The sequence below is a fragment of the Corvus brachyrhynchos genome, unplaced genomic scaffold (genome assembly GCF_000691975.1).
Source record: "Corvus brachyrhynchos isolate BGI_N302 unplaced genomic scaffold, ASM69197v1 scaffold203, whole genome shotgun sequence".
NCBI lineage: Eukaryota > Metazoa > Chordata > Aves > Passeriformes > Corvidae > Corvus > Corvus brachyrhynchos.
This window is the reverse complement of record NW_008237408.1, coordinates 716,020-732,459: the sequence shown is the minus strand read 5'-3', so window position 1 is coordinate 732,459 and position 16,440 is coordinate 716,020. Positions and strand designations below refer to the sequence as shown.

At 46.9% G+C, this 16,440-nt stretch overlaps 1 protein-coding gene across 3 annotated transcripts in view; it reads right to left on the bottom strand.

Moving 5' to 3' along the window:
- Nucleotides 1-5,659: 5,659 nt before the first annotated feature.
- PINX1 (PIN2/TERF1 interacting, telomerase inhibitor 1) overlaps nt 5,660-16,440 on the bottom strand; it is a 61,710-nt gene continuing 50,929 nt past the window's right edge. For all 3 annotated transcript variants that reach the window (XM_008631032.2, XM_017730844.1, XM_017730845.1), the window contains one exon: nt 5,660-8,694. In XM_008631032.2, coding sequence (XP_008629254.1) covers nt 8,089-8,694 — 606 coding nt within the window. In that variant the 3' untranslated portion in view covers nt 5,660-8,088. The remainder of the gene's footprint in view (nt 8,695-16,440) is intronic.

Below are 16,440 nucleotides of genomic sequence, written 5' to 3'. Positions count from 1 at the left end.
CCTCCCCCTCTTTTATTATTATTTTTCCTTATTTTGCCCGCTGAAAGGAAGCGAGGAGAGAGCTGGAAATGTCCCTCCCCCAAACAGCCCCGCTGCCCTCCTGCACCTCAGAGACTTCAAACTTTAAAGGCTCGAGGTAACACAGAGAGAGGAGATAAAGGCACTGAAAACATGGAAAGAAAAGGAAAATGGCACCGAAAGGAAGATCCCACTGGGGCGCACAAGGCCCCTCCCCAGAATTTGGCCAGCTGCAGGAACCCTCTTTGCCAGGGGAAATCAGGGCATGGATCCCACAGGCAGGGACATCTTTCCCCCACTCCTCCTGCTTTACCCACCAGACCAGGCTGTGCTTTGCCCACCCCATGTGAGTTTTCACCCCAAATTTCCAGGTCCCCTTGTATGGGATGGAAACTGGGATGCAATGAAACTGCTGGCGGGTGCTTGTCCAGCCTGGTGGGACTCCTGAGGAAGCTTTTAGGGGAAAACAAGGCAGGGATGGGGCTGGGCACAGCTCAAAGAGGTTGAAACATCCCCAGTCCGTCCCCGCTGCCCATTCCTGGACACTGGGAGACAAAGGATCTGTTCCTTGCTGCTGCATTTTATGGAGTGCTGCCCCATCCCACAAAGCCTGGATGGAATGGAAGTCCCAAAGTCATACAATGTGTTCCCCACTAACCCCAGCTGGGTGTTCACAAGGGTGGGAAAGTCATCCAAGCAGCATTCCCCTCACTAGGACAAAGGATCTCCAGGAAGGTGATGGCACCGAAAATCCCCAGCTGGCTGCCCTTTCCCAGCTCATCCCCGCAGCCTGCCCTGAGGAATGTATCTGGTGGCTGGATTCCTTTATGACTCTGACCCGCTGACATGGGGCTGCAGGGCTGCAGCGGCTCCGCTTTGACTGACCGTGGGTTTCCTCTCCGCGCTGCCAGAAAAGCAGCGGGACGGGGTGCGGGATGGGCGGGCGTTTCCTGGGGCTGGCCAGGGCTGCCCCATCTGACCCCAAGCCAGGGGGGAAAACCCCGGCGCGGATCCCAGGCCGGGGAGTTTGGGCAGGTTTCCCACGTGCCTGGGTGTTCCTATTGACTCTTGTCAGATTAGGAGTGATGGAGAGAGCTCATGTAAATGTGAGCCGGGCAGGATCCGCCTGGGCTTCCTGGTCCCTCCCTTCCCTCCGCACAGGAGCGGGATGGCTCTGGTTTCGCGTGGATTGCAGCGATTTTGGGGTCAGGAGAGCTGGAATCTGCCAACTTCGCTCGCAGCAGAAGCAGCAACTGCCCTCCCCGAGCTTTTTACCGGGACCGAACTAAAACCCTGCGGAAGCAACAACATTTTCCAAAGGAACTGATTAAATCTATTAAGCTATTTACAAGTGGGCTCCATCAGAGCTGCGTTATCTGGGAATACAACAGGAAGGCAACTTCTCTTAAATCTAAAAGGCGCAGGAGATTTCCTGGTCTCGGGACAGATTTATACACCCTTTCCACACACACACAGAGGAGCTGCCTTTTATCTGGGGTTTGGAGCCGGGCACGCTCCTGGGGACAGCTTGTTCTGTCCCAGCAGCTCCAGATCTCTCCCAAAGTCCCGTCTCACGCCTTGAAGTGCCGGGATGGAAGTGCCGGGATGAGGCAGGGAGGGAGGATGCCAAACCCTCCACCCTGCCCTGCACAGGTCTCCCGGGTGCACTTTGCAGACTGGAGCTGCTGCAGAGGTTGGCAGCGAGAAGTTGGGAAGAAAACCTGGAACATCCTTAATTTTGTTTAGTTCCCTTTAGGAGGGGTGGAAGTGCCCTGAAAAAGAGGCTATCCGGGGTTGCAAGGTTTTATTTTGAATAGGGTGGTTCTTCGGGTAGGGTGATTACAGTGCATGGCTCAGTGTTGTTTTTTAACCCTCAGGATGATGAGGACCTGGATATCATCAATATAAAAACACCTCTATCGAGGCCCCAGAGGCCAGGAATTTTTAGTAGTAACAGCAGAGTTTCCCTTCCTGGGGAAATGAATGAGATGGATGAATTCCACTGGCTCCCTTTTTCAAGACTGCCTCCACCTTGCCCTGTGTTTCCACATTCTGCAGGATGGGTGGAAAGGTTCGGGAGAGGATAAAACTCTGAGCAAGGACAGGACCTGCACCCACCTCCTGCCTCTGCTGCCAAAGCCAGGAAGCTCTTGGGGCACCTCTCTGGGTGTTCCTGATCCTCATTATTCCCTCCACATCCTGGGAGTAACATTTGACCTCCCAAAGGTATCACAGCGGTCAACTCGTGCCTTTTCAGAGAGACAATTTGGGGCTCCTGTGTGGTTACAGCACAAAGAAATCCAGCAGAATATTCCTCGTTTGGATTTCCTCCCTTCCCAGGGCCCCCACACAGAATTTTAAGTGCAAACACTGTTATTAATAACCGTTTTCTTTCCCCTTCTCCCCCTCTCCTGCAGCACCTGGCATTCTGATGCCATTAGTAAGGAGGGTTTCATTCTGCACCCTGCCTAAAATGCTAGTCAAACCTGTCCTGTCGGAAGCTCCCACGTTACATAAAGGAGGCTGGGGCCATGTGAAAATGCCACCTCTTAATTGCCACTGGATTGGGGTAATTAGTCTGGAAAAACCTCGGGACTACCTTTTTTTTTTTGTATGTGTGTGTGTGCTCACCTTCCCCGCTCTGCTGCGAGGCTTCACCTGTATCTGGGGCACAGGAAGCAGCAGAGCTCTCCCAGGGCTTTGGGAACAGGGAAATTACGGCGAAAAGCCGCGAGCGAAAATAGACGGAGCAGACAAAGGGGGGAAGAAAGCTTTGTTCTCCCCCATTTTCACGGATGGGGAACAGTGGCAACAACTCCCATGGGCCAGGCAGAAAATGAGTGGCTGAACCCTACATGGAAGGACCATCTCTTTAAAAATATCCCTCTTCTTCTTCTTTTTTTTTTTTTTTTTTTTTTTTTTTTGGGTGGATCCGACATCTGGAATTTTACTCCTGTGAAGGGAGGGTTTATTTTCGCCCCCCACACCCACACCCCACCAACCTTCAAGGACATTAAAATGTGTGAGAAAGTGCAAAACCTAAATTAGCTCAATATTCACATGTTCCTTAATTATTGATGAAACTCTCGGCTCCCAAGGGAAGTTTTTGCAGAGACAGCTAGGGGTTCCCAGCAGAAGATTCCCTCAGTGCTGCAGTTCCCAACTCTGCCCACTGCCCATCCTCCCTGATTCCACCAGGTTTTCCCCAGGGATTGCTACCTAGGCCATTTATTTTCTAGGGAAAAAACCCCAGAGCTTTCCCATTATATGAAAAAATGCAGACACCTCCCCCCCATCAGCCCCAAAATTCTAAATTTTTCAGCATAGTGCTGAATATTTCTGCTTTTGCTACTTTTAAAATGCAGTTTTAAGGTTACAAAAAGATATATTTTAGTGCCTTTAGGTTAAAGGGAATCACAAAGAGTTTCTCTCTTACAGCTTTACATTTATAAAGATGGATTAAGATAAAAGAATCTTCGAGTGATTCAGAAGCACATTTTGACTTGCTGAGAAATGGAGCTTCAATTTCTTTTACAACAATATTCCCACTTCTGCCACCACAAAATTGTGTATTTGTACTGCATTTCCAAGTCCCACATCACTAAAAGTTTGCTGGTCCAAGAAAAAATTGCTTTATCCCTGGATGGAACAGGTAGAGAGACAAAAGCCCAAGAACTTGTCCCAAGTTCTCTGAGCTCGGATCCTTCCTGGGGGTTCCTGCCCAGGAATGAGGAGGAATTAGGCAAAGGATGGCTTTGGATGCCCACAATCCTCACGCTGTATCCAATAGGACACACTATTCCCAGATCTTTTTTCCAGCTAGGCGTGATGCCGGGCAGTGTTTCCAATAGACTTTGTGTGGTTTCCCTCTCTTCTTGGAGCTTCCTTCCTCCCCTCAGTGTTGGCAGGTTCGGAGGTTTCGTGACGTCAATTGTGCCTTTTGAAGGTGGATGCTGCAACAACTTCGGTCTCGTGTGTTTAAACAGGAGAAAATTGGTTAATTACGCTGATGAGTGCAGCTAATTGTCCTTGCTGAGAGCTGAGGAGCTGAAGGCAGAGAGCACCAGGGCAGCTGAAAGGAGAAGTGCAGCCATGGACACGATGCTGAGCTGCCCCAAACATTTCACAGAGCCACAGAATAGTTTAGGGTGGAAAATCCCTCAGACATCATCGAGTCCAACCATGCCCCAGCACTGCCGAGGCCACCTCTGACCCGTGTCCCCAAGTGCCACATCCACACAGCTTTGAAATCCCTGCAGGGATGGGGATTCCACCACTGCCCTGGGCAGCCCCTTCCCGTTCCTGACAACCCTTTCCATGAAGAAATTTCTCCTGATGTCCAACCTGACCCTCCTCTGGCACAGCTTGAGGTTCATCCTGTCCCTGTTCCCTGCGAGCAGAGCCCGACCCCCCTGGCTGCCCCCTCCTGTCAGGGAGTTGTGCAGAGCCACAAGGTCCCCCCTGAGCCTCCTTTGCTCCAGGCTGAGCCCCTTTCCCAGCTCCCTCAGCCGCTCCTGCTGCTCCAGCCCCTTCCCCAGCTCTGTTCCCTTCCCAGGACATGCTCCAGCCCCTTCAATTCACAAATGTCACAAAGCAGCTGCATCTCAATGGACTCAAATTCACTTTAACACAAGCACAGGTGGTTCTGAAATCTTCAATGGTGCCTTGCATTTATGTTTTAAACAAACCCTGGTTGTAACTAAAAGGCACTTGGGGACATGGGGCAGTGGTGGCCTTGGCTGTGCTGAGGGAGTTGTTGGACTTGATCGTCTTAGAGGGCTTTTCCAGCCTTAATGATCCCATGATTCTACAATTCTACCTCCCCTTTATGCTGGCTGTGTGTGAAGCACCAGAGCTGGAACAACTTGGGAGGAAATTCAAGGAATGCTGCCTGCTCCACATGTCTGGGCTGTCACTTGGGGTGCTCCAGTGCCATCTCCCATCCCTGGCTTCAAGGAAAGCTCCACAGTTAGACAAAACTCCAAAAGCCCATAAAGTTCATGCAGATTCGGGTCCAACAATGGTACCAGGACTATTTCTCCATGGTCTCTACTGCCCAGGGTAGTTTGGTGCCTGCAGGTGTTTACAACACAATTCAACCTCCGGGATTGCTGCTCTGACATTGCACTTGCCAATCACGTCCTTGGCCGTGGATCCCGCAGCGAATTCCAAGCCTCAAAGCGAAGAACAGCCCTATCCCTGCAAAGAATGGAACAGCTCAGGAGAAACCAGTGTTGGAATGTTCCCAATGCAAAAAGGAAAATTTCCTTCTGTCACTGCTGACCCGGGGTTACCAAAACTGAAAACATTTTAATATCTGTGCTGCGCGTGCCTCGTTCTCCGTTTGGGAGCGACAGCAGAGCGGGGAGTCTCATTTTCCTTGGTGTCCAGGTAATTTCACTGGGAGCCACCTCATTCTGTGAGCACAATGGATGAATTCATAACAAAAGGCCTTGGAGTTTAAAAGTCTGATTTTCGCGGAAATGAAACCAAGTCGTTCCTTTGTGCTCACATTCTGCTAATTCCACCATCTGGGCACTGATGTAATTCTTTTTCTTGTGCTTTCTAAAAAAGGCCTTCTTGCCAAACCAGAGTTGTGTTAAAACTGAACTCAAAACCCACTAGAAACAAACAAAAAAAATTATATGTATGTAATTTATTACTCTGAAACATGTTCCTCTTGTTCCAATCATCCATTTCACTGGACAGTATCTGGTAAGAAGAGCTTTTCATTGAGTAATGCTGACCACAAACACAGAGCAGAGCAGTTAAATCAATTGCTTCTGTCAAACACAAGCAATTAATGATTTATGATTATTTATTTATTATGATTTTCCCCTCCTACAACCACATGGAGAGCTCGGGGCACATTAAAATCCCACATCTCCCAGGATAAAGTGCCATGTATTTCTCGCAGAAATAGAGAATCTTCCATTGGTAGCTGATACTTCCATCTGAGCCAGATTTAAGTCTTGGGTATCCTGAACTTAACAGGAGCAACAGCACGAATTCAAAGGTTTATTCCTGGTTTTATTCTTCCTGTAACTGACACGGGAACGTGGCCAAGCACCCACAAGAACCAGCACACAGAAACACATGGAAACTCACAGAGGCAACAAACAAACAAGCCCAGCAGTATTTGCAGAAGGAAACCTTATTCCTTGACTAGCACCTTTTTAAACTGAAATTCCAGAGATTTTAGACTGTAAAGTTTAGTTGCTTAAGAGTTAAAAAATAATAATTGGAAACAATCAGGCTTTTGGATTCTAATAACAAAAATTCCAACTTGTGGTGAGCAAGAGATCAGGAGGGATGCTTCAATGTAACACAAAACATTATTTTGCTGTCTTCCTCCATTGAGAAGACGGTTTTTCACCTCAAGCATGGAGTTTCCTCCCAGTCTGATAACAACTGATGGTATTCAGTGGTATTTCATTTAAGGAAGCCAGGGGCAAGCAGGATTATGTTGGATAATAATTGTACAGCCTGAAAAGGAGATGCAACAAGGGTTAAAAACCCCTGGTGTGTGAAAGGCATCTTGTTCTCCCATATAAGAAGTGCAACTTCATTTTGCTGCAGTGAACGAGCATGTCCTGAGGGCAGAAAAAAACCAAAAAGGTGCTTTGGAAACCAAGAGATCTTAAAAACGGAGGAGTTGAGCTGCAACCAAACCATCCATGTGGTCTGGGTGCTGCAGATGGAGCTTCCTCCACTGCACAATAAAGGCTGCTTAAGGAAGTTTTTTTCCCTATTAACATCTGCATCTTGACAATGTTCCTCAAACCATGTTAAGCAACTCCACTGAGCTGAGACAATATAAAAATGTACCCGTTTTATTCAGCAGAGCAGCCAACGGGATGTTTTAGATTTACACTGATGAAACCCAGCCAGGCCTGAATGAAATGAGCAGCTAATGGATTTGGATTCTGGGTTCTGCCAGGATAACTGGCTGGTTTTCAGGGTTCTGCTGCCAGTTTGCTGTGGCCAAAGAAATATCAGAACAGGACACCAGGAAGGTGAATCCTTCTTCCCATCCCACCACTTCCAAGATCACCCATCTCTTCTGACAGCTCTGAGTGATATTAACATCCCAAAATTCATGCTGAATGTTTCAGATCTCCCACAAAAGTGCTCGTGGCAGTGCCCAGTTCCAGCATTCCTTGTTTCCAGTCTTACAATGAGAAACAAGCTCTGGTTTGGTTATAAATCCAAACTGCAAGTTTTCGATGTGTGAATGGCAATACCAAATGCATCTAACTGTGCTTTTAAAATCTATTGGTCTCCCAATTTCAGGCAAAAAACTTGCTCTATCCAAGGCATCTTTCTGAATTCCAGAGACCACTGAAGAGATCCTGAATATTGCCTGGGAATCAAAGATAGGGATATGGTTAATAAATTATATGGTTAATACACACTTCCTTTAGCTTTGGTGCAAAGTTATAAAAGTTTGACAATGGTTTGGAGGCACAGGGAGGTCTTTTTATTTCATCCTTTAGTGCTGACACTCAGGAGCAAACCTTTAATCAGAGTAAGCATTTTGGGAAGAAACAACATTCATTTCGTAAGTAAAAAGAGGTGAATGTAAAAATTAGACACCACTTTGCAAAAATCACTGAAGAAACACAGACAGCTTTGCAAACCCCCTCCTGCTTCCAGAAGCAGAGCTGGGGTCTCACAAGTGAAAACAACTTTAATAAAAAGGCAGTACTTGGGTGATTTTTTATTGTTGTTATTTTTTTTCCTGGATTGAGAAAAACACAGTCAGTGTGAAGCAGCAGAAAGTCGTTCCCTGCCTTTCACAGTCTCGTTGTGTTAATCCCTCACGGGCATCCCTTTTGAATGTGGTACTGAAGCTCCTGTTGGCACATCACCAAGTTTTCCTTTGGGAGAGCTGGGTTTAGATCCAGTCTGAGCTTAGATTCAGCCTGTGTTTAGATCCAGTCTGTGGTCCCAGCTGGAGCTGGCGCAGTGTCCAAGCCTGGAGTACAATGTGTTGTCTGCTGCTGTGCTTGCACAGAGCCTCCTCTAGTGCAGACTCAACCCAGACCCCCAGCCTGAGCCTGAAGGGGGTTAAAGGTTCTTGCAGTGCTTCTTTTTCTTTCTGGGGGCTCCATCCCCGCACTCCTCTGTCTCCCCTTTCTGCTTTTTGTGCTTCTTCTTACGGAGTTTCTTCTGCTTTTCCTCCTGCTCCTCTGTGCTGAGTTCCTCCTCTTCCAACATTCCCACAGAAATTTCTCCACTGCCTGTATTTTCATCACAACTGATGCTTTCTCCTTCATTCTCCACTTTGTGTTTTCTCTTTTTTTTCCTTTTGTGACATTCATTTAGTGGATCATCCAGTTCTTTTCCATTCAAGCTCCCTGTCTTAGGCTTTTTCCCTGGTTTCTCACAGTCCTCTGTCCTCTCTGCCTCATCATCTCTCTTCTGCTTCTTCTTTTTCTTTTTGACTTTGGTTTCCAGCTCTTCTGAAGGCTCCACAGCTTCATCAGCTGTCGGGCTGGAATGATCCACCTTTGTTTCTGTTTCCTTCTGGGATCCCTTCAGCTTTGCCATGCGCTTGGCGAAATATTCCTGGACAGTGAGACCACTCTTCACTGTATTGGAACCATCTCCAGGGCTGGAGAGCCAGTTGTTCCCCTCCTTCTCTTCCTGGGAGTCAGGATCACCAGTATCCTCCTGCAAGTGAACAGAGAGGAGCAGGAGTGAGTCAGGAATCATGGCATTAAACATAACGCTGGGGTTTTTCTGCACACTAGTAAGGAAAATACTGAAAAGTAACGTGGTGCTTTGAAAATTAACTGTGAAAGTACAGATTTGGGTGGAAGTGAGGCAGCCCTTAATGTAAAAAATGCTGTAGGGTTTAGGAAGAGGTAGAAGGTTGGGAGGCAGCAAGAGAACACAAACCAAGACAATTTTCAGTTGTTTTGAGTTCCTCAGTTTACCTGCTCCTACGTAAGTCATGTCTCCCACTGTCATACCCAGTGCATTACACTGACTTTACAAAGCACATGTCTCTGCAAGACATAAACCAGCATGAAAAACGATCCACTGCAATCTATTAGCCCGTGGCACAAAGGAAATCCCACGCCTGGAATAACTCTCCAGCAAAGAACTTGTGATCCAGGGAGCAATCCAGCACTGAGGCACCTCTTCCATCTTATCTGATCCTTGGAAATGTTTGTTTCGGAGCTGCTCTGCTGTCAGGGTGTCCCAGATGTTGTTATTTAAACAGGCTCCATTTGATCACACGTTATCAGATGGCACAAACAACATCACAGGTTACATCTTACAAGGTTTCTGCGGACATGAAATAAAGAGCTGCTCGTCTCCAGCTGGAGGTGAATAATCTCCTTTTTGGAAAGGAAATATCAAACTAAAAGCAAAGTATAGCTCTGGAGCTGGATGTTATGGATGGCACGAAGAGAATGGACTCTGACAAAGCAACAAATGCCACAAGATGGAAATGTATAATTTGTTAAATTATCTGAGATTTACAAAATAAACAAACCAGAAAGGCAGCTGAAATTAAGGCTTGTTCACATACATACCAAAGCACTCAAAACAAAGCCTTTGTGGTATAGCCTTTTGCTTGGCAAAAGTCACAAATGACTCTTGGAAATGTCCCAAATTTTCACAGAATCATGGAATCATTGAGGTTGGAAAAGAGCTCCAAGACCATCGAGTCCAACCTGTGACTGATCCCCACCTTGTCACCAGCCCAGAGCACTGAGCGGCACCTCCAGTCATTCCTGGGACACCTCCAGGGATGGGGACTCCACCACTGCCCTGGGCAGCCCCTTCCAATGTCTGACCACCCTTTCCATGAAGAAATTCCTCCTGATGTCCAACCTGCCCCTCCTCTGGCACAGCTTGAGGCCGTTCCCTCTCATCCTGTCCCTGTTCCCCTGGAGCAGAGCCCGACCCCCCTGGCTGCCCCCTCCTGTCAGGGAGTTGTGCAGAGCCACAAGGTCCCCCCTGAGCCTCCTTTTCTCCAGGCTGAGCCCCTTTCCCAGCTCCCTCAGGTCATGAACTGTTTCTTTAAAGCCTTGTACACACCACAGGGAACCAGGCACCCCCTCTGGATGGGAGAAGCTGGGAAGGCATAGAATCCTCACCAACATCTGCCCTACAGCCCCTTCTTGAAGGAAAGGGGGTCCACAGGGATTACAGTCAGAGATAATTCCCAGGTTTTCCATTCATAAATGCACGGATGGATAAGAACATCCACTCTGCCCACACATCCTGAATGAAGGGACTGTAAAACCTGCCCAAATCAGAGCAGCCACATTTCACAGCCACTTTCACTGCCATGACCTGATACTCGGGGAAGGCCAGCAGAGAGCTGGGAGATAAAATCCCACTTATCTCAACACTTTATAGTTATTGCATGATGCTGCAGATAAGGGATCTGGCTCTCTTGAGGGCATCGTTAAACTTGCTGGCTGAAGTGGGGTTTATTAGGGTCTGTGAGTAAGGTTTTCCAGGTCTGGCTCCTTATGCATCCATAACCTATACTCCCATGATTTTTTTTTGTGTTGTCATTAGTGATGCATTACGAGTGGTGATTTCCTCATCCATCTGCTTTCAAGAGAGCTATTCCAGTGGAACGAAAGTAAGGCTGCACTTGAGATTCCAGTGATATTTGTGTGGGCACTTATCAAAATTAGGGACTTTTCTTGTAGGGATATGTTGTGTTCCTGCAGGGTTATGAAGTAACTGAAACTATTTGACTTCTGGCAAAGGGATGTGGAACACAGGGAAAAACAGGATGTATCCACACACGTCTCCACACAGGTTACGTTTGAAAGCGGAGCTGCAGCAGAAGTTTGACAGGACAGAATTCCCAGGATAAACGGGTTGAGCTACATTTATATTAAACCTGTTTTTAATAAGACCTAACCCAACAAGCACAGAATCCCACGGCATCACAGGATCATTCAGATTGGAAAAGAGCTCCAACACTAACAAGTCCAACCTGTGACTGATCCCCACCTTGTCACCAGCCCAGAGCACCGAGTGCCACGTCCAGGCCTTCCTTGGATACAACCAGGGATGGGGACTCCAAACCTCCCTGGACAGTTCCTTCCAATGTTTAACAACCCTTTCCATGGGGAAATTCCTCCTGATGTCCAACCTGACCCTCCCCTGGCACAGCTTGAGGCCGTTCCCTCTCCTCCTGTCCCTGTTCCCCTGGAGCAGAGCCCGTCCCCCCCCAGCTGCCCCCTCCTGTCAGGGACTTGCGCAGAGCCACAAGGTCCCCCCTGAGCCTCCTTTGCTCCAGGCTGAGCCCCTTTCCCAGCTCCCTCAGCCGCTCCTCAGCTCCGTTCCCTTCCCTGGACACGCTCCAGCCACTCCAGGTCTCTCTTGTTGGGAGGGCCCCAGAGCTGCCCCCAGGACGGGAGGTGTCCCAGCAGAGCCAGCACAGAGGGACAATCACTGCCCTGGTCCTGCTGGCCACACTATTCCTGACACCAGCCAGGTGCCACTGGCCCCTTGCCCACCTGGGCACACCTGGCTCATGTCCAGCCGCTGTCACCAGCATCCCCAGGTCCTTTTCCAGCTTTCCAGTGGCTCTTCCCCAGCCTGGAGCTGCAGGGGTTGGTGTGACCAAGTGCAGGATGTGGCACCTGGCCTCGGTAACCCTCACAGCGCTGCTCTCAGCCCATCTATCCAGCCTTGGTGCAGAGCAGAAATAGCTGCCCTGCTGAAGCCCAGGCAAACAGGGTCATTTTCCTTCCCCCCCGAGCAGGATTTTGACACCCTGTATTGCAAAAGGACAAACAGACTCCCAGGTTTTTGGCCAGAACCATTTCCCTCCCCACCCCGATGTGTAAAACACACTTGGGCCCAGAACACCCGTTACCCCCTGGCCAACCAGGAAAGGATTTTCTCATTGCTTTGGTGACTTCAAGTCCTGACAACTTAATTACGGTAATTGAAGGCAAATGTTACTTGAACTCTACACGTTTCTTTTCATGAAGTACATTAGGCATAAAAACAAATGTTCCTTTGGTTAAGCAGAGGAGTTCCAAAGGTATGTACGAGTTTAGAAAATAAGAACCTTGCTCAGAAACTCCTTTATTGATAAGAATTTTAATAACCACGGGCCACTGAGCACAGAACTAACAGGGCATGGAGACAAGCAAAGAGGTGCCAACCCTAGTAAACCTCTGGGTTTAGGAAAAGCTTATGTAAAACCATAAATCACCTGGAAGGGCTGTTAAATGCCAAGGTATTCCTGCTTCCGTGGTGTACCTCTCCCAGTAGCCAAGGGAACACTGCTGAACTCTAACCAGGGGTTTTCTCTAACCCCTCACAGTTTGTGCAATTCCTCCCCTGCTTGACCCAACACAGAGAAAAATTTCAAAGAAAAATAAGGCAGATATCCCTAGAAGTGGATTGTGCTGCTGTAGCTTCTGAAAGACAATTTTCCACCAGATAAAAGACAGAAAGAAATATTCCTGCTCCAGAGAACTGCTGGTAAAAGGGAAAGAGCAATTGTGCTGTATCTGCAGAGAAACCTGAAGATTGGGCTTTGGAGGAGATGTTTGTCCACGTCATGAGTTCCAAAATTGTCCACAAAATCGAGCTGAGGAGATGAAGTTAAAAGGAATTGGGAATAGGGAATTGGTAGGATGGTCCCAAGCAAAAGAAAAGGACTGCTTGAAACATGGTGTTAAATGTGGAATGAGTAAGAGGAAACAATAGGAAAATTCAAGGAGAGGTTGGGAAGTGCACAGGAAGAGATGAAGGTCAATTACAGTCCCCTGTAAATATCATCTGTTTATGTAATTAGTGAAATGTATGGAAAATAATGTGAAGGACATAAAGCACTCCATGTACCACTGTGTTTTTCTCTGCCTTTCTTCGCTTGCTGATTAAGTCATTAAGGGACTACACTAAACTTACAGAGGGAAATCCTGGTTCCCCTGAATCCTGCAGGATCAGGATTGGATCTCTAGGGCATCCCACTCTCAGAGCACCTTTCAGTTATTTAGGGAAAGGAAAAAACAGGGAATTATGGTCAATTATCAAAGAAATTCACATCAGTGAAAACAGTTTGGCAAGAGCAGAAGCCCGAAGTGGGAAGGATTTTGACACCTCATGAAATGAAATGAGTTTGAAACCCAACCTGGTCTACTGGAAGGTGTCCCTGCCCATGGCAGAGGTGGGAGTGAGATGAGCTTTAAGGTCCCTTCCGACCCAAACCATTCTGGGATTATTACAATTAATATTCAAAGAGAGGAACTGCACCTGCAATCTGGAAGGAGAAGTGAGGTAGAACCAACCAGCAAAGCAAAGGGTGCTGGCACAGGAGCACCAGAAGCAGCCTGGATTAATTCAGAGAAGTTTCCCTCCTCTTCAGAATGCAAGTATTTCTTTTCTAGCACTTAAAGTCTTAAAAGAGGGGAATACAAAAATCTCTTATACCATCTCAGTCTGCTACATATGAACTACTATTACTTAAGCCCAGTAATTTCACGTGCCTTTGCTTTGTTGGTAGTAATCCACAACAATTTTATGAAATCTGATTCACAAAAACGACACAAAAGGCAAAGTCCAGAAGGGATGATCATAAAGGCAGAATAAAGCTAAACTATTTCAGTAGGTTCTCACTTACATTACAGAAAGTGGGCTGGATGAAGCACATGGAGCCTGAATTCCATGGAAAACACAGGATCACTCTTAGCTTTAAAATGCAGCCACCCCTGTTCTGCCTTTCTTACCAACTTTCTTGTTGAGAAACTGTAACAAGATTAAAATAATCCTGTTCTGTTTCTGCTGCTTCAGATCCTCACCAAAGGGTTGGTAGGACCCCTGTACAGTGCACAAACCTTGACAGGCAAGAGCTGAGGGCATCCCTGTATCTTTCCATCCCAGGAATGGCTGCAGATAATTCCTGAAGAGTCACTCTGGAGCTCTGCAGACATCAACGATGACAGAGTCTTGCTTTAAGGAGTTGACAACTTCAAGTTAAATATGAGCATTAATGTTTGGATTGGGATCAAACAGGCAAGAGGGTGAACAAAGACCTGTAGCCTGATGAGTTTAAGCAGGATTAAAATAAATACATGCATAAATAAGGCCACATACCATCAGTTCTGCAGTCAATTCTGGCATCGGAACAGGTACCCAGGAGGCTCTAATGCTTCTAATTTACCTGATTAAAATTGGTTTAGTGCAGACAGCATCTTGTGAAGAGCTGATGAGAACAGAGAGGGCTGATGCAAAGGGAAAACGGGACAATTTCCCAGTGCTCATGAGGAAAAGGACAGGCAGCAGAAGGAAATTATCCACAGGAAACTTTGCCAGGAGAAATCAGTATCTTTGTGAAGCCTCAACAACCACTGGGAGTCTCAGCCACTGAAAGCAACTCAGACAACTACCAGGGAAGTGTTAGGGGGAGTTAATCTTTGCTTGGAATGGAAAATGTGGGATCTGGACTCCAGAAGCATCTTTTAGTCCTGTAATGCTTCAGAAACCTCAACAGGGATACAATTTGACCTCCTGGTGATCACAGAATTGTTAAGGTTGGAAACCTCTCAGACCATTGAGTCTAAGAATTCCCCAGCACTGCTAAAACCACCCATGTCCCCAAGTGCCACATCCACACAGCTTTTAAATCCCTCCTGGGATGATGATTCTACCACTTCCATGGGCAGGCTGTTAAAACAAATGAGGGTTTAATAAAAGAGATGAGAATCAGGAATACTCAATTTGTACAAAAGTGGTAAAAATTCAGGTCACCTGCAACTTCTGGTTTTTGTTGGCCATGCTGGCGTAGTCACCAGGACAAATCACATATCCACAAGAAGGTTTAATTTTACTACTGTTTATCCTGAGTGCCAACAGAGCAATGAATCCACTGATGGGAAATGGAATGAAAATCCTGAATGTCCAATACCTGGGTGACATGACACTTGTTAAAAGGACAAGTTCCAATTACTACAGAGAAGCACTTTCCTGTTTGACTCTATCTGTGCCAGAATATATTGAAACATCAGCTGCTGTCTTGCAGTTGATATTAACTTATACACTCCACAGGAGCCACCAGCTGCCTCTAACCCAGCAAGGACAAGAAGAGAGGTTAGGAAGTAATTAATGGGAAGGGGACAAGGAAAAATGTTTTAAAAAATACAGTGTTCTTCCATGGAATGATGGAGATCCATTTTTGCTACACTTGCAACTACAAAAGAAAGAGCAGATTGTTTCTCTTGCAATCAAAAGGCCAAGGAATTTTATTAGAGTAAATCTCTGGCTAGAATAATCTGGGGGTTATTAATAGAATCATTGACCTCTGGAGCAGAACTACCATGAGTGCTAGACCACCACTTTTTTTAGTGGAGTCATGGAAACCTCCAAAGATAGAGGTTTTACCATCCTTCAGGACACCCCTATTCTGAATCATGGAATGGTTTGGGTGGGAAGGGACCTTAAAGACCATCCCTTTCCACCCCCTGGCAAGGGCAGGGACACCTTCCACTATCCCAGGCTGCTCCAAGCTCCATCCAGCCTGGCGTTGGACGTGGAGCCACATCCTAGTGAGGAGCTTTTGTTGCCACCTAACAGCACCCATTTCACCCCACTGCAGCAATCTACAGGTGCTTGATTTTCATTTAAATTGTATTTGCTGATTCCATTTTTTATTTCAGTTTTAAATTCCATAGTGATGCGTTTCTATTAAAACCACATCCAAATTCTCCCAACCTGTCTCGTCCTTCTATTTTATATTTTCGTCAAAAGCTCATCCAGTACCTCAGCAAGTGGCCAGTTTTAGCAATTTTCACTCATTCTTATAATTCACACAACAGAAAGCCCCCATCTCTCTTGCTGAATACTCTTGGTATGCAAAATGCCATTTGTTTGTGATACAAACAATCCATTTTCAGGAGTGTAGGATGAGCTGGAGCCCAGCCCGTTCCCATCCGTGAAACAGGAGCTGCACAATAAAGCTGTGACACTCAGCCAGGTTTTGCCTCCAGCCTGCAAACACCAGCAGGAACAGGAAACAACAGGGTTGCAAAAGTGCAGAGGATTAAATTTTGGCCAGGGACTTGATTGCAACGATAGTCCTGGGGATTCATTCCAGCTGTCCCGAGCAGATCCTGGTCAGGCCACAGCACCTGTATTTCCAAGGGCAGCTTGGGAATCCTGGCACCACGTCCCACAGGGCACACACACACACACACTTCCTCCTACTGTTCTTACACTTTTCAGGAAAAAAACCCCACATTTATTTCAGTTTTTGCACAACAAAGGCAGTGAGTAAAATCCAGGAGCTGAGGCTAAGGAGGAATACACACTGTGGGATAATTCCCAAGAGGTGCTGAAGGCACATAAGGAATGAGTTAAAAAACTCAGCACATGGCAGAGAAAATCCTTTTCATTTCTTGAGAGACACTTAGATATCCCTGTGACATC